The 23062-nt window shown below is 43.1% G+C and overlaps 1 protein-coding gene across 6 annotated transcripts in view; it reads left to right on the forward strand.

Moving 5' to 3' along the window:
• Positions 1-23062, forward strand: part of LOC120902482 (neural cell adhesion molecule 1) — a 192997-nt gene that overhangs the window by 41822 nt on the left and 128113 nt on the right. For all 6 annotated transcript variants that reach the window (XM_040311264.1, XM_040311260.1, XM_040311262.1 and 3 more), the window contains exon 3: positions 13886-14872. In XM_040311264.1, coding sequence (XP_040167198.1) covers positions 14707-14872 — 166 coding nt within the window. In that variant the 5' untranslated portion in view covers positions 13886-14706. The remainder of the gene's footprint in view (positions 1-13885; positions 14873-23062) is intronic.

The following is a 23062-nucleotide window of genomic DNA, read 5'->3' on the forward strand; positions in this document are numbered from 1 at the left end:
CTGCACTCTGTAGCCTATTTGCGCTGCCATGCATTTCATGCTGCCATAAACATTAAGGCAATAGCATTTCCACACCTGTCAGAAGCACCGGGAACACCTTCAATCTAACGAATCACCTTTAGTGTGTGTGTGTGTGTGTGTGTGTGTGTGTGTTTTTGTGTGCTTTTGCAGTACACTTTCGCAAGCAGAACGGGCACACGAAACAGCAAGCAGCAAGATTGCAATTGATTTTCGACGGCGGCGGTTGCCTTTCGAAAGAAGAATGCGGGTACCCGGGACGTCATGTTTGAATTGGCTCCAGCGACTGACTTCAACCACATTTAAGGGCTTCGGGGGAAAACAAACGATCAAAGATATGTTTCAAAAGACTCTTGGCAGGTTGCCTGCTATGACACGCTCCAAATCAAACATGTGGGGAGAAAAATGACAAAAATGGAAATAGTGGAGCACTGGAGGCGAGAAACGAAACAAAAAAAAAAGAGTCTGAAGAATCACAAAAAGAAAAGAGAAAAAAAAACTTCAAGCGCAATCAAACGGAAAAGTGCCTGTTTTCAAAAGTGACCCGACCAGGGGGCTTGAATGCTTACCTACGGGTACTGGTAGAGCGGTGTAAAAAACACAACTTTCGACAGCTAAATAAATTGACTGAAAGAAAAGCACGACAGTGGCGAACGCCGAGAAGTTGGCATGCAAACTGATTTGCTTGCTCATACGTACGTACTGTTTGCTTTTCACATTGCGCAATTTCGGACAGCCTGGGCGGAGTGCTGCTGGGTGTGCCTGTTTGTGAGCGAACTGTCGGCGGGAAAAGCGAGGAAAAAGCACACCGAACACACCAGCCATAAACCAATAACCTCCATCAAGGCAAAACGGTGGCGGTAAACGATTCGTGTAGCGACGCTGGATTGCCACCACCTTTAACGGCAAACGACGGTGACCAATCAAAGTTTCGGGTTGCGTTTGGGTTGCGGTGCATCGACGTGGTGCAGAGCACCGATGCCACCGAAAGCCAAACACGGGTCAGAGGCAAGCCGGAGAGTCTATCGAGCAAACATAATAGTACTTAAACTTCTTTTAACATGAACCCGGAGCGGTAAGTTTGGGCACGGTCTTTTTTCCGACTACTACATGACCGCAGCTGCAGCGGGCGTCGCGGGGTGTCGGCGCATGTTTTGGAACTGCTAATTAATTAAAGTTATTGATTCACGGTGGTTCGGTGGCCCGGTATTCCTCAAATTGGTGCACTTACCGTGCGGGCTCCCGCTGGGCGAACGAAGGTTTGCATTTGACTGGCGAAACACGATAAAACTGGTCTGAAGGGTTTCTGTGTCCTTACATTTGTGTGTGTTTTATTTACTTTCACAGTAAGACACACGACATCAGAGAGTCGCACGAGTCACTGGATACAGAACGGCATTTGGGAAAGCACGGTAGAAGTTTTTAATAAGCATACTTACAACATTACTTAGCGAGCAGCTTTACACACTGTTACAAACTGATTTTATGCTGAACAAGGGTAAAGTAATATTGTTTAGAATAATGATCAGAATACATGAAGAACGCGACATATTCTGTAAGAAACAAACGTTTATTTATATGACCACAAGGTAGCTAGACACACAATAAAAATTACTCTATGTAGTATCTCTCAGAATTGCAACCAATTTTTCAAAAATGTTGAATAACACTTAAGTTTTCAAATGAAGTTTTTTTATGGATGATCTTCAATGTGTCAAATTAACAATTCAATTTTGCATTACTATTGGATATCAGATGAAGTAAAAATAATTTGTACTACGAAAGTTAGAGCTAAAGCTTCGATTGCAATTTTGAAAACAAATTCTTTTGTTCATTTGTTCATTTATTTTATAAAAAAAGGAGACGAGACTATAAAGACTCAACGAGAGGAAGCTTAGAAACTAGTTTCATTTTAATACAAATATAGATCACTTGACGTTGTTATATTACAGAACGTGTCTAATTACACCCTAGAAAGTCGTATTGATGCTTATATTATAATCACAAAATTGCGAGAACTTTTTAAACCGTCTAATCATAACTGGGAGAGAGGCGTTTGTACCTTATCTTGTAGTATGGCGAGCTTCATACAATATACGTTATACGTTCATACGTCTCGATGTATGGTGTCACTGTCACTGAAGAACTGGCTCAGAGTCATAAAATTAAAAATATTTGTTTTACGACGATGTTTACAATACCAGATTTATGCTTGAAAGAACTATTGTATAACAAAGAGCTTAGCCTAGCTCTACATACGTCACATTCCCAACGCACCCAATCAAATCTTTGGCCCCGGGCTAAAAATCTTCTCAATAGAATGCAACGCTTGAAACATGTGTAAAACAACCGGTAAATCAATGCGACGCGAAAATAAAACAAATTCAATTAGCCCACGACGTGCCCCAGCTTGTACGCGCATTATGCCTACGCACATAATCATAATTGGCACACGTTTTTGCACCATGCCCATTTTTTCGAGATTTCATTTGCTCAATTTTGGTCACGTCTCGGTGGACGGTTGAGTGAAAGGAAGAGCCAAAAAAAGAGCTCGAGCAAAATCTCTTTCCTACCAGCAGCTTTGCACCGCATCTGCACCGTTCTTCCAATTGTTTATCTACCTGCGGAAATTGAAATTCCTTCCCACACCTTTCGCCTAACGAGCGGTAAAGCAGCTGAAAACCAGAACGGGGAGACACGCGGGTGCGTAAAATTTCACCAGCTAAAGCAAAACGGGAGCTCTGCCACAGTGCCACAGTGCCGAGTAGCAGTTTATAAAAATACGACGCATGATGCTGTGCCTCAACTGCTGAAATGCTTAAGTGTTTTATCGCCCCAACCGGTTGCACCGGTAAGATCATCCAGCCAGCGGTGTGTAGGTGAGTACGCTCGCTGCTGTTGTCCCACGCATTCGCCACGGGATAAGGTGATGAATACTAAGCATCAACAATATTGGGCCGGCTGGATGGTGTCGGCACACGTTCGCTGCCAAAGCGCTGAAAGTGCTAGATGGTTAAATAAAGAAATGACGAATTTGCCATATGGGAGGGTGTTCGCTGTTTTCGTGGGTGGGGAGGCTTTTTCTTTAGTAGGTGGTACAAAATCACCAGCCACAACCGACGCGAAAACGGAAACACAACAGGCTGACGTTTTGTGGGTCGTCATATTAGCAACAAGATTTGCGAATGTTTACGCCAGCCGTTCCCTCAAAGCCGCACGGTTGCGCTGCAGGTGGAGAAAATAATCGCAGCCCAGACAACGGATGAATTATAAACGAAACGAATCATAAAAACCTTGAGCATATCCTTATCGCATCCCTTCGCACCCGTCGAAAGCGGCAACCACCGCAGGAATAAACCGATTTCCGGCACTTTTCTTCATCAGCAGCAGCAGCAAGAGGTGAGCTTTTGGGCTGCTGTGGCAAGTGGTGAGAGGGATGGCAAACCGTTATTCCAAAGCAAAATTTCTTGCCTCCCACATGGTGGTGTGTTCGGATGGGTGTTGCAAACTAGCGCAACAAACGTGAACTGTTTGGAGCCTCTCGAGGCAAGGGCGTGACTTTCGTGCAGCGTACGGTGGCAGCCACTTCATCAAACGGTGATGCTCGAGGCCAGACCCTGGCGCAGGGAAATGGATCACTCTCGATTCCGAGCACGTAGCAGTAGATCAAAAATCGTTCCCCAGGCTCGCTTAGAACACTTTCGCTACCTGACACAAAGTGGGAAATGATGGACAATGTGGTGTGTCGGTGGGTGCGTTTGTGTGTGTGTCACGGTTTGCCAAAACGGCACGATATGATTATAACGAAAACGCGTGCTCCAGGATACATTTGTTCTGATATGTAGGGTAAATGTAGCCGACATTGTAGATGCACATTCATACTGCTTCTCGTGAATTTGAAATTATTTTCCGAACTTACAGCATGTTCTGCCTCGCACTGATGATTACTTTCATAACCAGTGAGACATTTTGCTTCATTGCAACGCAAAATATCAATTTGATTTGTGTCTCGAATTTCAAGCCACAAATAAAACGCAAACCCCGACACGCAAATTCCTGTGGCCTCAAAGCGAAACCTGATCAATCGGAGCTTCAATTCGCGCATAAGTGTTTTGTGTGGGTCCATGTGTGAATAAGCTTACAGAAAATCTCATAAATGGAATACCCTTTGAACTCGTTCGCCAAATAAACACACAGGCCCACACATGCACTCATAAATATCCACGCACGCGGGGAAATCTGATAAAGCAGTAATAAATTTGATGGATCCGGTAACTGTGAGTGGCCGTTACTTATGCTCGAGTGCATTAATCCGTGTATGTGTGAAAGCGGCGTGGTCAGATTGCCGTTTCACAGCGCCCGGTCTGTGTGAGCCTCTCTGATCGGTGAGCCACAAAATGAATTGATATTCGAATCGAGTGCAAATGGTGGCACAAATGGCGAAAATGGTGAACGCGCAAAAGAAACGAAAAAAAAACAAACACTTTGGACACTCGAAAACAAAAACATAAAAACAGCAAAAATCAAAGGTCCGAAATACAATACAGAAATGAAAGTGCAATAAAATCACAAACCAGGGCAATCGCGTGGCGCTGCGTTATTTTTATTCGCTGCAAGCAAAGCATTTCGGTTGCGTTATGTTCGCCACACAAATCTTATGCGTCGGTCAGAACGCAATGACTTTTGGTTCTTTTTGTTTGATGAGGGGATGGAGTGGTATCAGCAGTATTGGCCCCCGTTTCACACAACCTCTAGGCGCTCTTTTTATTTGAATCTGGGCCAAATGCAACATTCGTGTGGTGCGAGTGGATTGAGAAGTTCAAAAAATGATTCCTCCCCCCGGTAAGCAGTAAATTGTGGCTGCGGCATAAATTTTGCTCAACTGGTAGGAAAGGAAAATTATAGCCAAAACCCGTTTGTACAACGCGTTGTTTGGTCAGGGTTGGGTGATTTATGGTAGGAAAAACAAAGATAATTCCTGCCCTTATTTTAGTACATGTCAACTCATACAAGCAGCCGATGCAAACGGATAGTATTTGAAGCATTATGTATTCAAACGCAATATTCAAAACTGGACAATTGTTTTTCGATACATAAGTATTGTTCATGTTCTTGAATGCTTTTATAGCTTCTTATTTTTATTTATAAAAAAGAAGTTTCTAGCGCTATAACTTATTTAGCAACAAATGTTTCAAAAAAGTTTGTTTATTTACCAAAAAATACTGTCGCAAGGAAGGTTATTTGACACTCTTTTTCTTCATTTTAGAAGGCAATGTGTTCATCCTTAAATTTTAATTGATTAATAGATTAATTGATAATTTGATAAGTCAAAACGGCGATGAACTAATTTTGATATTTCTAAAACCAATTACATTTGTGTTAATTCTATTGCTATCGATGTCTAACGTTTCCCGAAAGGAACACATATTGCAAGAACGTCATATGCGTGTTCGTAAGTTCGCGGAGCTTCTATGATAATACGAAAACACATAACCTTATGCAACACGCCCATCTAACGCACTTTGAACAGATACTACTATGTATGAAAAGAGCATAGTCAAAGGATATAAAATAAAATAACTGACCTATTTTTAAAGCATCCAAGGATTGAAGAGGATTTCAGACGCTTTTCAATGAAACTGTATTATTTTTTGGTTAAATATGCGCCGCAAATGAAGTACGGCCACCGATCACCCTGCAGGTGTAACGGATTGACCATTATTTTCATAGGAAACTGATCCGTTACCATCGTTTGTTGCAATGCTACCACTCTTATCCTCAATGCAAACCCTTCATTTTCCTACCAAAGTTATCCGGGAGGGATTGAATTATCTTACGTCCAATTTGATTTTCCTCGGTGCTGAATAACGAACGGGCCCGGGTGCCGGAAACCGGCAAGAATTCTATTGAAGAAGATTCGTTTTTCCGGGTGAATTGAACGAATTGGTACTCCGGCTCGAAACCGGTTCCATTCATCGGTACAACCTCCAACCGAGCCGAAAACGAAACGAAACGAAAACGAGGAAAGAATCATACGCTCGATCAACTGGGAACCCGCCGGAACATAAGCAGCGGAGGCGTACCGAGGTTAAAAAAGAAAGGATCCAATTGTAAATGGGAAATCTCAATAGCAGCACACAGGGCTGCACTGGGACCACCGGTGCGGTGCGCACATTGGGTTGTGGTGGGTGGCAGCGGCTCAAAGCAAATAAAAAAGTCAAAATCAATCATTCCACATAAAGATAATTCGTTCTTATGTGCTATATTTTCTGAATAAATCATTTCCCTTTCCAAACCGAAAACAATCCGCACAACCCTCGCGCTCACCCAAGCCCATCCAGATCGAATCGAATGGTGTTGGTGGCTGAATGATCCAGCAAAGCATAATACCCTGGTGTGCATATACATCTCGCGTGCGAAAGCCTCGCCGGGCGCTTCCTCGCGCACCGCCCGCGCGTCACTGGATGGATAACTTTCTTTTCCCGCTTCATTTGCTACCATCCATCTCTCCGGTCGGTGCGAATTGAAGCCGGCATCGCCACATCGACGGCAGCAAGACGGTTCAATCAGAGGAAAAGGTGGTTGAATTGTTTATGGCACCATGAAGGAGCGGATATATTGGCGCACCGTGGAGCTTGTGTGGGTATGACTTGGCACGAAATGCGTTGGAGCTGGTGTTCTGTGTGCATGTTTGTGTGTGTAGGTGTATATGTTGCAAGCAAAACACATTATCGCTACCATTGTATGTTTATGAATAAATTACTCAGTTAACAAAGTGCGAAGGATTCTTCAACATTCGGCTTCTGTTGTTGAAGATGTACACGGTTTGCGCTCATGGGTTTGCGCGCTGAGCACTGAATAGATCGTGGGCGAAAGGGATCGAACTGCAACCGGGACTGTTGTATCGACAGATGTGTGGGTTTTAATGTGATAGAAGGCAGCCGAAAGCTCAATGGAATTACAACCAACAGAATTTAGAATATATCGTGCTTGGCAGTTAATAGTGATGTAACAAATGGGAGCTAGCATAAATGGGATTTTCAAAGGTGAAGTAATTAGTCTAGCAAATTTTAAAATAATCATTCATTAAATGATATGACTTTCTTTTACGAAAACTGATTTTAATATTTTCAAGTTCAATCGTTCAATCGTTTAGAACGAGAAATAAATTGTTTCAAAGACAATCTCATACTTAGTTACAGGTATTCCTCGATATACGCCATACTCGATATACGCGATTTCGCTTTATTCTTTTTTCTAAATTTGACAGTTCTTAGAGCAAATTGTACTTATTTGACACATCGAATGTCAAATGCAAAATAAATTCCCTTTTGGTCGAATATTAAAAACCATTTCAAATGGTATAAAAGTGTAATCTTCAGTTGAAATCAGATCAAATAACTATTTTAATGGCTAAAACCTACCACTTCAAGCAAAATTATACGAAAATTAGCTATAATTTGACTGAAAATCTCGAAATTCGACATATGCTAATATTCGAGATACTTTATTGCCTCTGGTCCGCATTAATAGCGTATATCGTGCCTGTATTTATAAATTTATTTATTAGTTCATTTTCGTGAAAAATTAGATTCCAATAGCCCTTAGTTTATTGCAACTGTTCCTTTCAATTAATATGTTTTTTTTAATATGGTTAATATGCGCGTAATATGGTTTCTCTTCTTCTTCTTCTTTGGCTCAACAACCGATGTCGGTCAAGTCCTGCCTGTACCACTAGTGGACTTTGGCTTTCAGTGACTAATTGATTTCCCCCCATAGCAGGATAATCAATCCTACGTATGGCGGCACGGTCTATTTGGGGATTGAACCCATGACGGATATGTTGTTAAGTCTATGGTTTATTAATATGGTTTTTTTGAAATATGGTTATAATATGCGCATAATATGGTTTAGACGAGTAAAATATTATCTTCTCCGGATTATTTCCGTTTTTGATATCGGTGATTCAGGTTCTAAATATTCAGCTCCAAATTCCCTATGAAATCGAAATAATATTCCTGTGTAGTTCTTTAACTTTTCTCCCTATTGAGGGTCACTTACAACCATATTAAAATAATCCATCACCATCACAGCCCCTTTGTTTCCAAGCGGCATCTTGATACGAGCCAAAAGGGATGGAAAAAAAATAAACGAGTACGAAATTAATGAGATTGCTTTCAATTTTCTATGCCCTCCTTTACCACTTGTGCTGTGACTGGGCAAGCAGTCCGTCTTGAATTCAACTTGAAAACACAATACTTGTTGTCTGTAAGTTTCTTTTCCTATCCTAAAGTTTATTTCCGATGCTATCGGCCAGGCACACAAATGGAAAGTTTCACCCGGATGGAGTTGGTGCATGTTTTCTACCGTGGCTTATTATTATTATTGAGGTCTTATGGGGATTTTAAAGCGGAGAAAGCCCTTTCCGGGGGAGCATCCTCTTATAACCGGTACCCGCTGTGCAACCACACCGAGGATGTATGATGGTACGAGCAGCTTATCAAAAGTGTAAATCTAGCAAATTAGATTTAACTTTGCTCCGACAGACCACCACGGCAGGGATGGGAAACGATTCTTCCAGATCAAGAAGAAGTCGTTTCGATCGGTCACTTCGTCGTCCCCAGGAACACCGGAACACACGGCAAAAGAATTCAGTTTGGAGAAAGTTTTCTTTGGCAAAGAGGCTGCCCGGGTGACAATGATTATGTTCCCGAGCCAAGAAAGAACATACATCCGGACACACCGAGGGTAGGATGGACGCGAGAAGGGTGGAAACCTTTCAAATCCCGACGAACTCCTGTCTTGGAAAATGAGCGTTCCAAGCGACGAACGTTCCAATTCCGATTGCTTCGATAATCTTAGCGAACGTTCGTGTAATGGAGGACCGGGTACACATTCGGATCGTTTGTCACTGCGAGTTAGGAAGTAAATCCGTTTCACTAGTTCTCCCAGAGGGAGAAGATGATTGAAGCAAAACTTGTCAATCCATTCGATCCGTTCGCTCGTGCGGTACCGGAACTCGCATGGGCGTTCCTCCAAGGCGGACGGTTGCTCGGCAAAATAGCATTCCTTGGAAGACAGGAAGAAGGATGCACTGTCACAGCTTTAGGTTGTGTCTGTTCGGGGCACAGTACGCTCCGGGCGGTAGAAACTGTGTCTGGCTGTGATTTGATTCCATTTGCCAAATTGATTTTCTGTTCCTACGGTGTGTGTTTTTTTCTTTAGTAGTCTGTTGTCACTAGAGCTCAGAGCGCGCTTTCGACTGCCAACGAAAGTATATTTGTGCAGTCCTTTCTTTTACTTCGTTGTCTAAGTTAAAACAATAAAATCAGATCGAGCTCAGAAGGGAGGGGAAATGTTCTTATCTGCTCTATTTAACATGCTCGAGACTGAATTAATCATCAGCTGATGATGGATAAACATTTGCACCTCGGAGAGTGTGTGAAGCGTTTGTATTGCGCTAACATCAAAGGATCAAAATGTCTATTTCTAAAGCTCGACACCAGTACAGCAACTGGAGAAGAAATGTTGACGTAAAGCTTCTTCTTCACCTTTGTTTCGCTTTATTTATTAGCCCTTACAGCGGTAAGGGGAAAAAGTGTTTGTTTGTCTTCGCTTTGTGCTTGAGTTCGGCGGTCAGCTCATCAAGCATTCCCATTGAGTAGAGAAATCAATCAGGATCAAACCATTCAATTGAACCGTACATAATGTGCGGGTGTCATGATGATATCCTTGCCCGGTGTGATCGACACGCACCGAGAGCTATAATGTGGCACTGCGCCGCCGCCACCACTGTCCCCCGTAGAAGTGAAGTCACAGAAAAACTACCACGCTGGTGAACGCCACCAGAATCGCAAAACCGCGTCCAACCACGTACGGGGTCTAATGAAGGCATTCACCTCCCGTCAGACGCTCTGTCGTACCTTACGCGGAGACGAGACGAGCTTCAGGCATGACAAACATATTCTTCACCTTTTGTTTGACGACAAACAGTTCCGGTCCCGCTTCCCGGCCCTACCTATCCTGGCCTGCTTTTCCCTTTGGCAGGGTGGTCTTGACTACCCTGCCCTTGGCTGGCCAAATTCAGCGCCATCATGGTAGGCGCAACGCAAGGTATCTAATTCTCCCCCTAAAATACAAACCCTTCGCTTTGAGCGCTTTCTCCCTCCTTGCCAACACGTGGCAATTTCCGGCCAAGCCGGTATGGCTGTCGTATCGGGTGGACACGTGAGTAAATATGGCCGATAGAACGAAACGCACCCAATTCGCGGTGGAGAGGTGAATCGGTATCGTTCAACCAAGCTAACAAATATAGGGAAAAAATCACCACACCTCTCCCCAGCGCCAATCGAATAATCCCAGCACCAAACGCGCGTCCTTGACACATACAAACACAGGCACAGCGAAAGTCAATCGGATATCGAAATGCTATTCCCCGAGATTGTTGGTACAGCGCCCGGTACGCCAGGACGCCCGCCGGGCAATGTCGATGAAACGGTTCGGACGAAACGGAATGATTACTGCTAATGATGTTAGTTGATAAATATGTATGAATTCCATCTCGAGCATTGGCACAGTGGCCACGAAGCCCGGGAACCGGTGATATCGAAGAGGATTTGGATTTGAATTGCAATTCCTGCACTCCTCTTTGCCTGCACCCCGTTGCCCCTGGCCGGGCTGGTGGCGTTCTACATTTCGGGACTGCTCGAATCGATTCCGGGGGCATACGTAGGGGTTAAATGGATTAAAGTGGCTTCAGGTGTGTGTGTGTGTGTGTTGATGCTGTTTAGCGATATACCAGAAAGATCTTTATTGTTGTACTATTTGTGCACGATGTTTTAAAAAAGAACGTGAACGTGAAAGTAAAAGAACATGGTATAATGTTGACCGTACTAGAAATGAGAAAAAGCTTAAAGTTTTTTTTATTTGCTTTGTGCTTTGTTTTCGGAAATGGTTTCCGAAAAAAACTAAACCCATTCCACAATTCGCACACCAGATGTCGCTTGTATTTTTTCTACCAAATCCACTTCCCCATTCTTGCAATTCGCTCGTTCCGAGTGGTCCACCACCACCCCGGCGCAATCTGTTCGCTCCCTTTTGCTGCTTAAAGGAGTGCCCCAACTGCGCTACTGACCAGGAGGGTGGACGTTTCTTGTACAAAACTGGGCAGGAAAGTTTCCCGCTGGGGCAGCTTTCTTGGGTGCGTTTAAAATGATTTCCACAAACTGCTGCCACTGCCAACTGTGCCGCACGTGAATTGTTTGATAAAAATGGCGTTCCCCGTTTTCCTTGCCCCAGTAATAGAATATTTGGCGGTTCAAGCGCCACGGGAAATGGGAAAGCAAGAAGCAATCAGTGATGTGATTCGGCTTACGCAGAAACATCTCAGCCCACTGCTTAAACAAATACAGTTTTCAAAGAAGCGTAGGGTAGGTAGCAGCAAGAGAAAAAAATATCCCACTTATGTTGGTGTTTGACGCGGACGGGAACTTAGAACCATCCAGAGCAGAATGTGCTTTTATTTGGAAAACGAACAAAAATTCAAATCTCACCACCATTCCAGGGAGTGAGGGGGACTGGGGCCTATTCGTGGTATCAATATCTCTACCGAACTGAAGTTTTGCTGCATTATGGATTGTCGTTTCCAAAAGTTAGCTAGCTTTCGTTCCCTCGCACACACACACCCTGCTCCGTTAAAGTCCTATTGCCCCGCCTGACGACACTCGCACAGTCACGATGATCGATGATCCAGAATCCTTGATAGCGTGTGCTCATGGGTGTCGTATTGGATGGGAAACTTTTTTGTAAGCGACCTCTCACTCTCTCCTTCCCTATTCCCCTTGATTTGAAGCGGACAAGGCGTGCCTCTTCCTCCCGAAACGGGCATCAGTGCTATTACACTAGCACCAAACGGGAAACGGAAAAGCAATTTTCTCTATCGATATCGGGCAATGCCATCGGTAGCAGCAAGCTACCGGAGGTTGGGCTCCGGGGTGACAAAAGTTTAAAACGGGAAATTGGGAAAAAGTTACCCCGTAGGGTTCTCGAGGGCTCACCACTAGTGATGGGCAAAACGGCTCCGAAGCCGGAGCCGGCTCCGGAGCCGACTCCGCTCCGACGGCTCCGGAGCCGGCTCCGCACCCACGGCTCCGGAGCCGGCTCCGCTCCGACGGCTCCGGAGCCGGCTCCGCACCAACGGCTCCGGAGCCGGCTCCGCACCAACGGCTCCGGAGCCGGCTCCGCTCCGACGGCTCCGGAGCCGGCTCCGCTCCGACGGCTCCGGAGCCGGTTTTAACACAAAGGACCAAAATAACTTTTTCAATGAAGTTTCAATCGAGAAAATCCGTAAATAGCGGAGTAAGTCATGTATAAAAGAATTTATCAAAAAAAAACATCGATGACTTTTGAATATTATTAAGAAAGGCGAGACCAACGAATACTACACAACGTCATGCATGTCAATACTGCAATCACATCGTGTATTGGTTTCCACATAGTGGTATTGGCCGGCTCCGGAGCCGTTGGTGCGGAGCCGGCTCCGGAGCGTCGGAGCGGAGCCGGCTCCGGGAAAAAGTCGGAGCCGGCTCCGGAGCCGTTAGTCCGGAGCCGGCTCCGGAGCCGTTGGTGCGCTCCGAAACGCCCATCACTACTCACCACCACACAGATCATCTCACCCCGGGTGATGTAGGGAAATATTACCAGCCTGGGATTAGGAACTAACGGGGAAGGCAAAAGGAAGCGAAAATGGACCAAGACACACATGCACGCGGGGAAACTATAATGTGCAAGTACATTCCAGAGGTTTAAAGTTAACACTAGGAAGACCCACACATCGTTGTCGTTGTGTCACGACCACACACACACACAGAGCTAGCAGTTCCGGTACGGTTTAGAGAGCAAACTGGATGGGTTTGCACCCTGTGCTGGTTTTGTCCACTCCGGCGCCAGTAGTTTAGTGGCTGTTCCGAACTAATTAGAGCGATTATGTTGCTCAGAAATGTTGCACGTTGTTTGTAGTTTGTTCTTTTGCTGGGAGGGTTGCGCGATGGTGGTTGCCAAAAGTTTGGTTGGTTAAATTTGCCCTGCACAGCGTGTGGCTAGCGTGTGAGTACATACATTTTTTGCTTAGTTTAAAATTTCTCCAGCAGTTGGTGTGCTTTATGCACTTTTTTGTGAATCACATGATCGTTGGAAAACGAAAAAAATTGAGAGGAACAACATTCAATGGTAAAAAACTCCATTCTATTCATTTAACAGACACGCTCATGTAAAAAGCTTACTGTCCGTTGCGAGAACAATGCAACTACAGCCTGCGAATGAAGAAGACATTGTAATTTTTATTTACAAGTTCATCACATTCGTTACATCTTCATAATAACATTACAAAACACCGCACGCGCCATGCTCCAAACACGTGCTATGCTGTTTATGCTATGTGTATAAAATATTCTTTTTTACGGGGCCCTTATTCGCCCGATATTTCTCACCGAGCTGACTTGAAACTGTCAAGCGCGGTTCCGTTCGCTTCCCCTGTTTTGGGGGGGCGTAAGGTTCGTAAAACCCACAGCCAACACGAGCTGGTGTGAGCGCTGTAAGCGGGAGCAGAGCATTATTGTTTGTCTCGTATTTCACGACACTTAATCCATGGTTTATTTTATGGACGGTGCCATAATTTAGCCTAGGTTCATGGTACACCGAACCCGCTGTTTGCTATTTTTGTTCCAGCCGGCAGCACCGCAGCACTCCGCTCATCGTTTGGCTTGAACCAGTGGACCATAATTCAAGTTTCAATTTTTTCCATCTCCTTTCGGTGAACCCCTAACTCATATCACTTTTTCCTCCTTTTCTTACATTGTTTCCTTTGCAGGTGGACACGACAGTGCTGGGGCTGGCACGGGATGGCACAACGGACTGTTGGAAAGCAATAATTTATCGATTCGAAATCACCACCCTAAAGTCTAAAGCCTATGAAACCATTAGCTGGCGACTGGTGACAGCGTGATAAGATGTTGTGCAGCGAACAGTTGTGAGCCACCGCAAAGTGGAGCTGGCTAAGAAAACACTCAGCTGCTCTAACAGGATCGTTCACGCTACAGTAAGTTTTACACCGACAGGAAATCGACAGCAAAAGTGTAATTAACTCATTGACCAACTTACCGTTATCTCGCGCGAGTGAAAGCATCGTCTTTGTGCCATGAAAAGAAGGGATAACTCGTAGCCAGGCGTCTCTGACGTTATTCGCCTTACGAACGTTATACTTTCTGCGAGCGCTCCGTAAGGAAAAGGAAAAAAGGGAGCACGGTGTTAAGAATCCCGGAGCGTAAAACCTAATCTTCTTTCAAGCAATGACTTTGTGGTCGGCTACCCGTGGCAGATCATTGCTGTTCCATTTATGAATGGAGGTGGAGTTTTTTTTAAGGCAAACCGAGAAAGCAGCTATTTCAGTGTCAGGTGAACGAGATTGTGCTTGTTTTGTGACCGGAAAAGTGAGTTACATTAAGAGTGATTATTAATGTTAAAAATAAAAGTTAGTACAGGTTGGTGCCACTACTTGCCACAAGAATGCTTCAAGAGTGAATTGTGCAGTTTGAATAGTACGGGAAGAATGCATCCTGTCGGTGGCATTCATTGTGTTAGTGCTGAAGTGTACTGGTTCGTGCAGCGTTGTGGCGAATGATGATGTTGTAAATGAGCAGTAAAGGATGCAAACATAGCAAAGTGGTGATGATGAAAATGCGACGAAAAATGAAACGCAACATAGTTAACCAAGCGTTGTGTTTGGTCGTGATCAACATTATTATTGTGCAATATGCTTCCGGGTTGCAGCAGGCAGCAGTGGATAAGGAAAAACATGGTATGTTTTCAATGCATATTCATTATTAATTATTGTATTTTGTTCGAATTACTTGTCTTTAGGTGCCACAATGTAGCTACAAAAATCTTAAAATCCTTGTTTATTCGAATATCTATTTTGGTTCTTTTGCCAAACAGTCTATAAACAATCGTATTATATCTTAAACTCTAAACAAACATACCGAGATTGCTCCTCGCCCTTCTTCAGTACTATTTGTTCTAGACGTACCATACCACAAGTCATCCACGGCAAAATCTTTCTCGAGCGATAGAACTGTGCAGCAATCGAACAAACAAAAACGCGAAATGTTTGTTGCGGCCCTTCCAATATACGTTCGTTTGCTCGTTTGTCAGTTTGTTGCTCCGTGTTTGATGAATGAATCAACCGAACGTGTTGAAGTGAAGTGGGATGCTAGCGCCGAGTGTCGTCAGGTAGCTGAAGAAATTGGACGAAAAAAGCTTATCACACACTTGGCCAACAATGATTGATTGAGAACTTGTTGACGTTTCCAAGGTGTACTGCCATTCGTGCCCCATTCCCTGTAAGTCCTTCCTGTGTTGTGCTTCCACGGCTGTGCATCAGCACTGGGTAGAGTAAACTTTTTTATTCCTTTCCGGGCAGATCGTTTTCCTTTCCTGGGGCACCTTTTAACCTAGATTTTCTTGTTTGATCCAGCTTTCGGATGCTACGTGGAATTACGGGAAAATACCAACAGACTCAGAGACAGTCATGAACAGAGTTTACCTGGCGGGCGCCTAGCGGCTCTGGCTTTGGCACGAGCGGTGGGTGGCAAAGAAAAGCTTTTTAAGCATTACTGTGCGAATGAACGGATGAAAAATGAGCTGTTATAAGATTGATTGGAAAGTGAAACCGTATGAAATGGAAACGCAACTGCCTTACTGTTTTGGGGAGCGAATTGTGTACGCTTGTTAAGTCATCCAGATTTTCTTAGATCAATTGGTTGGTTGAAATAATGGAAAACAACAGTATTTCATTGTTCAAATCAAAACGGATGAAACACTAGTAGACATTCATAAATGATTTGCTTTACACTTATGCTCTATTCAAAGGAAACTGATATTTTATGGTGTACTGGTTACTAAACTATACTGATTAATGATTGTTATAATTAACAGACTTTTCTTTCTAGTTCACCGTTCGAATATTAATTCCCATTTGTATGTAATGTATTGAAGGTAGAACTGTATTAAACAGCTTAGCATATCTGGTATGGAGCTATCTTTGAAGTAAAATAAAAGTATAAAAACATATAAAAGAGGCTGTAATACATTACAAACAAACATTCACTTATCAATATCATGTTTACTCTTTTCGATTACAAATTCTGATCAATGTGACTATCACTAACACACAAATTTAATGTAGCTAAAATATTTGAAGTGATTTTCATTTTCTGAAAAAAAAAAACGCTGAACACGATCAAACATATTCGTTTTACGCAGTTTGCTATGAAAACCTAAATAAATACAACCAAGGGCAAGATATAATAAGCTGCTGTGCCTAAATATTAAATGTTTTTTTTTTAAGTTCCATAGCAAACATACCTTCAAAGACCTTTTTTTTGTTGAAAGATGGTCTTCAAATTCTTTCAAAATTTTCGAAATTTAAAAATTTTATCTGATGAAATAGGACACAAAGTCGAGTTATATATTAAATCGCTATTTTGTTTTGATAAATACACAACCTAGGAAAGATCAAATGATGAAATAAACTGATTGACAGCAATGAACACCTTTACGGTTTAATTTGAAAAGGCTAAGGTTCACGAAAATTTATAAGGTTATTCAACACTTTCACCTGCTACAATACAAAACGATTAAGCTACTTCCTTCCGTAAACGTAATCAAAGAAAGAGACAAAACAATTCCAGTTAGAAACAGACAGAGAGACTGGGAAAGGATAAAAGCATCAACCAAAAAAGGGTTGAATTACCACAAATTGTCAAAGCATTGGTTGACACTCGCAGCAATTGCTGAGGGGAAGTTTTCACCATAGCCCACCAAATTGCAAAGAGGGAAGTCGCATAAAGTCAATTAGACACCGTGGGCTAAATCGGAGTTTTAAATTTTTACGACTGTCAAATTTGACCCCGCACACAACGATAGGACGGTGCCACTGCTTCAGTTACGGACGAAAAACGGGTAGCCATTTGTAAGGTAACGTGGCAGCGCCAACGCTACGCCGTCTTTGCACCAACTGTCCTAATTTCTTCGTTCAGCTAATCGCCACGGGACACGATCGAAGGCAGACGGAGATAATGGGAAAGTTAATCTTGACAATTTATATTTACGCACTCTTAACGATACATAAACGGGCAGAGCTGTGGCCCGGCTACTTCCTTTTTAGATTATTCCAGCCCGGGACTTTGCGAAAGGGTTAATGATATCTTCGTAAGAAAAATGAAGATGAAGAAGGTTTTCATTGAGAGTGTATTTGTGTATTTTTTTAATACTGTTGATTTCAGGGTTCCATTTTGTTTTAGATAGTATTTAGGAAGATATTACTCAATTAGTTATATAAAAATAAGATAAAAATGATAAACAATAGTTTATGGATTGAAGGAAAAATTTGCCTTAAATAGCGATATAACTATTTTCGAACGCAAATAGTCTTTGATATTACAAAAATGGTTTATTTGCATACCTTACTCTATGTAAAAGCTTCATACCTGTTGACCGGTACACCGTTGCTCGTCATTTATGGAAGAATAGATTTTTCTGCACATTCTTCACTCGTGCCCGATGAAAGCACTTGAACATTATTATTCTCGACGATTGCTCGACACTAGCACACTTCCGCGGCTGAGCACAGAACGTTCTGGAAGGCTCACGATGTCGGGAAAGAGGTCACATTCCGACTCTAACAAAACACGTAAAAGTGTCATCCTCTAGATAGACGCGTGAAGGAGTGATGATGATGATTCTTCACCTGTCACAATATATCCTTATGCATAAGCTTGTATGGGCTCGCGCACACGACGTTAGAGTGATGGGATCAGCGTGGTAGCTGAATCCCGTGAAGCCACAGGTTCGCCCTGGCTTCAAACCGAGCAACCCGTGTTTCCGGGCGTCGTGATGAGAAATGAATGTGCCAACCATGACACAGACCTGACCGGGTCAGGTACACGGTGTAGCACGGGGGTTGTGGAATGTGGAGACATACATAACAACAGCAAAAAAACACAACTTTTCTTCACTTAACCTCGCAATGCTGTTAGCAGGTTTCATAATTCATCGTAAAACTTGAACTCGGGTCCCTACTGCTCGGGTGGTGGGGATGGGCAAAAGTGGGCCGCTGAAAAGCATATCCTCCAGGATAAGCCTCGCGATATGCCCCCCAGCGGAATGGTACCGTTACTGGCAGTGACCGTAGCAGGAAGTTTATATCCATCCGGTTATGTCTGCCATATCAACTGGAGTGCCACCTGACGATCATTTTGCCTAACGTAGTTTTCCCGCATTCGTTTACTCCACTCAAGAAGTGGCTCCATTCATCATGCCACCATCAAGCTGAAGGTGGGATGTAGCTGCAGGTCCTTAAGGAAATGGAAATTGCAATCCATGCGATGGTCTCATCGCCAAGCATCCTTGATGCAATGTGTGTGTGTGTGTGTGTGTGTGTGTGTGTGTGTGTGTGGGTGTTCCGAAGAGCAATGATAAACTATTTATGATAAATGAAGCTTCACTAGGTCCGTCTTACGTCTTTTGTTCCCGAGCGAATGATCGAAAACTATCATTTTTCGCAAGAAAGGGAGAAAACGTATGAAAAAAGCAAAACATATTGAAGTTGTATGAAAATTAGAATCACATTTTCGGTAAATCGTTTTTATTTCCCCTTTCAGCGCAAAAAACGCCTCAAAAACGATTTAAAAAACGCCATTACTCAATGGCGTCTCGTCTCGTTGATTGGGATGTAAAATTCAATTCTTGCAAAATTCCCATCTGCCAGTTTGCTTGCAAATGATGAAAGTTTAATTTGGCTTTAAACGGAAGTACTTGCTTCAGTGCGTATGTTAGAATTTAAATTATATACTAAATTTCCATCTGACTTCGCGATGGCTATTACCTGCGCTATACTTCCGCTTGAACCTACCCGACATTTGTGGCGCCACTCCCCCTTACTCCCTCTATTGCTGCCGGCATCCATTATGCATGACAAAATTAACGTCCCATTCGGCGGGAGCATATTTACTCTGGGTTAATTGATTTGAATTTTGCAATGTGCTCTCGCACCCGTCTCTCGTGGATAATATGCCCGGCGTATGTAAAAGCTCGCCCGTTCTGCATGTAAAATGTACGAGCATGGAGCAGGACTGTGGCGTACGGTGGAATGAATGGAGGCACTTCTAGAAGTGACAAGGAATCTTTGTATTGCCAACGCACTATGGCCTCATCGAACGGGGGAACAGGTTGGTCTTCGTTGGCGAAGGTATTGTTAACAAGGCTGTTTCAATTATTAACCGCTTCGCAAGTTGTACGGCAAAGCGGCAGTGGAGCGAGCTTTGGTGGCAGATCTCGGCAGGAGTGCTCGTTAGAATGTTGGTGTGCTGGAGTTTGGATGTTTACGACCAACGATGGGTAAAGACTTTAGCACAGATCAGACTCGCGACGTTGGTCTATGCATACGTGCGGTTTCGGTGCGGTCGACCAACTGTCGTACTGACTTTGTCCGGCTCACGTGACTCGGGGCCGGTGGAATCCTTCAGGAAAATGGCGAAGCCATGTTAGCTTAAGTAATGACAACTATTCACTAACTCGCATAAACAACTGCTGTTAGTTGAATATTAATTTATTGACGCAAGACCTTCCCAGTGACGGCATCTGGCAGTTATTTCCCCGTACCTTGGGTGCATGCCCTTATGTCGAAGGTTAGCGGTCAACCTATTCGGTGAAAGCGAAGCAAGCCACGTTCTGTTTGCCGCAACCATCGGGGAGTAGTTGCTAAGAAGGTAAGGAATGTCGTGAAGACATACTGCTATTTGAATGGAATTACTTACTATGGAGATTTCATTTGCAGGTCTATTATCTGGATTGTATCACAACTTTGATCAGTTGACTGTTAGCATTAGACATCTAGTACCTTCAAAAAATTGTTTTATTAACTTATAAATGAAAATACTGACTATTTTCAGAAAGACTTTAAAAATTAACGGCCAGATTTGGCTACAAGATGGCATTTGTATGCAATTCAATTTATTCATACAACCATAACAAACAATTCAATAATGTACCTTATAACCAAGACAGCTATCTACAGCTTATTGAATTGTATAGAGTTTCCAATTTCATCATCCATGGCTAAGTAACTTAAATATGACCCACTGTCATCAATCCAGCGCTAGCCTAAGGATAAAGCATAACCACAAAAAATGCCCGTACAGTCCAACATTCCCTTTGGACTACTCTTATCACTTCAGAACTTGCCAAAAGATGAAATGGGCGACAACATAAAAACAGAAAATCGACTTTTCCATTCCGAAACCAGCGACACACCAAACCGGCAATAGATGGCGGAAATGGAAAAAAAATCCCTGCCCCCTGTTTGCCTACTGGCTCTCGATCGGCATAAAGTGTTTCAGCTTCAGACCGACACCGGACGGGACCGATGGTTTATCTGATACTTTTCAATCAACTTGGGCAATCCATCTCGATCCGTGTTTCGATCCGCTCTACTCAACGCCATCACTCTCTCTCTCTCTATCTGTCTGTTTATTTGAAGCGGTCGCCCATGTTTCCATCTTTTTTGCATCTATCAGACTTTCATCTTTCATCAAAGATTTGTGCACCGTGCTGTCGTTTTCCATTACCCCACGGTTCTGTGCCACGTTTTAAGCCATCCATCTTGGGCAAGTATCTACCAGCGTGCGGAAGCAGCGTATCGTTAGCATAAGGTGCACGGTATATAGTGATTGGTATTCCAGTGCTGCAATAATATTCCATACGGTTGATTTTATTGTGCCCGACGAGCGACGGAAAAATGTGGGAGCTTTGTGCGCTTTACGATGCAATGGGGGGGAGTTGAGAGAGGGACAATAAATTATTCTTATTGCGGCTACAGACACATTAAAAGAATAGCGAAGCACTGATATTGAAGATATTAATATTATCATGTCGATTTGTGAATTCTAGCGAGCATGATGCGCTCGTTAAAACAACATGGCGTTTAACCGATAGTGTATGAAAATGGGGCATGATTTATTCTGTGTTTTACACAACTTGAGATTTATTGCTACACATTATTTATCGCTGATATTATTGTTTAACGTCATTTTGTGGATGTAATATGTAAAACTAAACTAAAATTTACTTGTTTTGTAGATAGTTTTGTGACTATTTGCAATGCTCCTCTAGTATTTGCCTCTGAAGAACAAAAAATAAGATTTGGGTTCAACGATTCTTTTTTATCATTAATGTTTCCATCAAGCTTTCTCTCACCGTGTAATGTATAGCACATCACGGGTTTTCGCACTCATTAGGATGCTCACCAAACATTTATTTGTGAAATATTGTGGCAGTATAATCGTAGCCGGTTTATATAGTGGAACGAAGGTAAAATCGCTTGGGATCCGGAACGAACAGTCAGCAACAGAAGCAACAACACCTAACAAAAAAACACTAACACTTTACCATCAACGAAGAAGACGAATCCAGCAGCGTTGGGTTTGGCTGCGAGTTGATAAATTTTATGAGGTTAGAAAGTATGCTTTCACCACCACCACCATTTGATGGTATGGACGATTTGCACAGTTTCCCCTCAATGCGTTCGCCCAGCCCTGCCACAAGTGGTGCCAATGGTGCCGGAACGGTAGGGTGGGATTATTTTGAAAAGGATTGGATGTTGCTGGCGGCTGTTGATAAACCTTTTCAGCATGCTTTCGGATTTTTCGCGCACGGAAGGTTCCCGGAATGGAAACAGGTGCTAAACCCTTGGCAGTCCCTTTCGCCGGCGGAGATTTATGTGGTGGAGAAGCAAAATTTACTCCACCGAGTGGGAGCAGGGGAAATGGGGGCTGGAGTTTGTAGCGTGTGGGCTTGCAGCGAAAACCATCTTGGAGATTTGCTCCGTGCAAACGGCCACTAAATTACTGGAGGAAGTTAAAAAAAAAAACGACAACAACTAACCAAACCCGAACCTTAGCACGAGTGAAAATTTCATTCATTTAAAAATGAGGTAGAAAACGGTGTTGTACGGTGATGGATGGGGCTTAGACGAAATATTTCTAATTGCTTTTTCCGAAAGGGCAGCAAGCAACTCGAAACAAGTTGTTGCGAGAAAATTGCTTACATGTAAAAAGTTTCAACAACAAGTTACCGGACAAGTTTTCAGTTTACCTTGATTGGCGTGCATTATGTTAGAGCATAATCAAGGGAACACAAATTCTTTTGTCGTGTTGCATTGCTCAAAAGCGTTGTACAAAATTATATTCCAAATCTCACCGTTCATTGATTGTTTGTAATTTTCATTTTCAAAAAATTTCAAAGCTTACATACCGACCCTTTTACCTGTGCGGGCCGTGTAATTTAGCGCTCACATTTCAATGGCCATACAATACCCATTAATCCAATTTGCCGCTTTCTCAGGCAATCGATAATCGTTTAAATTTTCCATCATGATAAACCCATTCGAATATATGCATACACACCCGCAATACAAGCCTCACCTCACGAGCTAAATTGGTGCTTTTTATTGTGCTATTGTTCTCTCGCTCTATCCTTCTGTTGGCACAATTATGGGAGTGGACGTAGCAACAGCAATATAGTGTGTCGGTTTTCCTTTTTTTCGCTTTTGTTGGTCCCCACTGGTGTTGTCTGGTCGAACCGTTGCGAAGGATGCATTTATTCAAAATACCAATCGATTGCCTACATCGGTGCGATTATTAGTGCACGGTAGTAGTACACCATGTTTTTGCCGGTGGTCCTGGCGTTGGCGATCTGTTTAAAAAGAGCTAAAAATTCGTCATAATTAAATTACCGATTTTAATCTCTTTTCATTGCGGCATCGATTCGACGAAAAACGGAATACGGTGCTGCACGTTCGGGGTTGAAAATATGCAAAATTGGGCTGGCAGTTTGATAAAAGTGTACGAGGGAAGGCAAACTGAAACGATGGACAAAAACACGAATGAAAGTATTGGTTCATTAAATTTGATGCTGATGAATGCTTTAACAA

This window comes from Anopheles arabiensis, chromosome 3 (assembly GCF_016920715.1).
Source record: "Anopheles arabiensis isolate DONGOLA chromosome 3, AaraD3, whole genome shotgun sequence".
Classification (NCBI taxonomy): Eukaryota; Metazoa; Arthropoda; class Insecta; order Diptera; family Culicidae; genus Anopheles; species Anopheles arabiensis.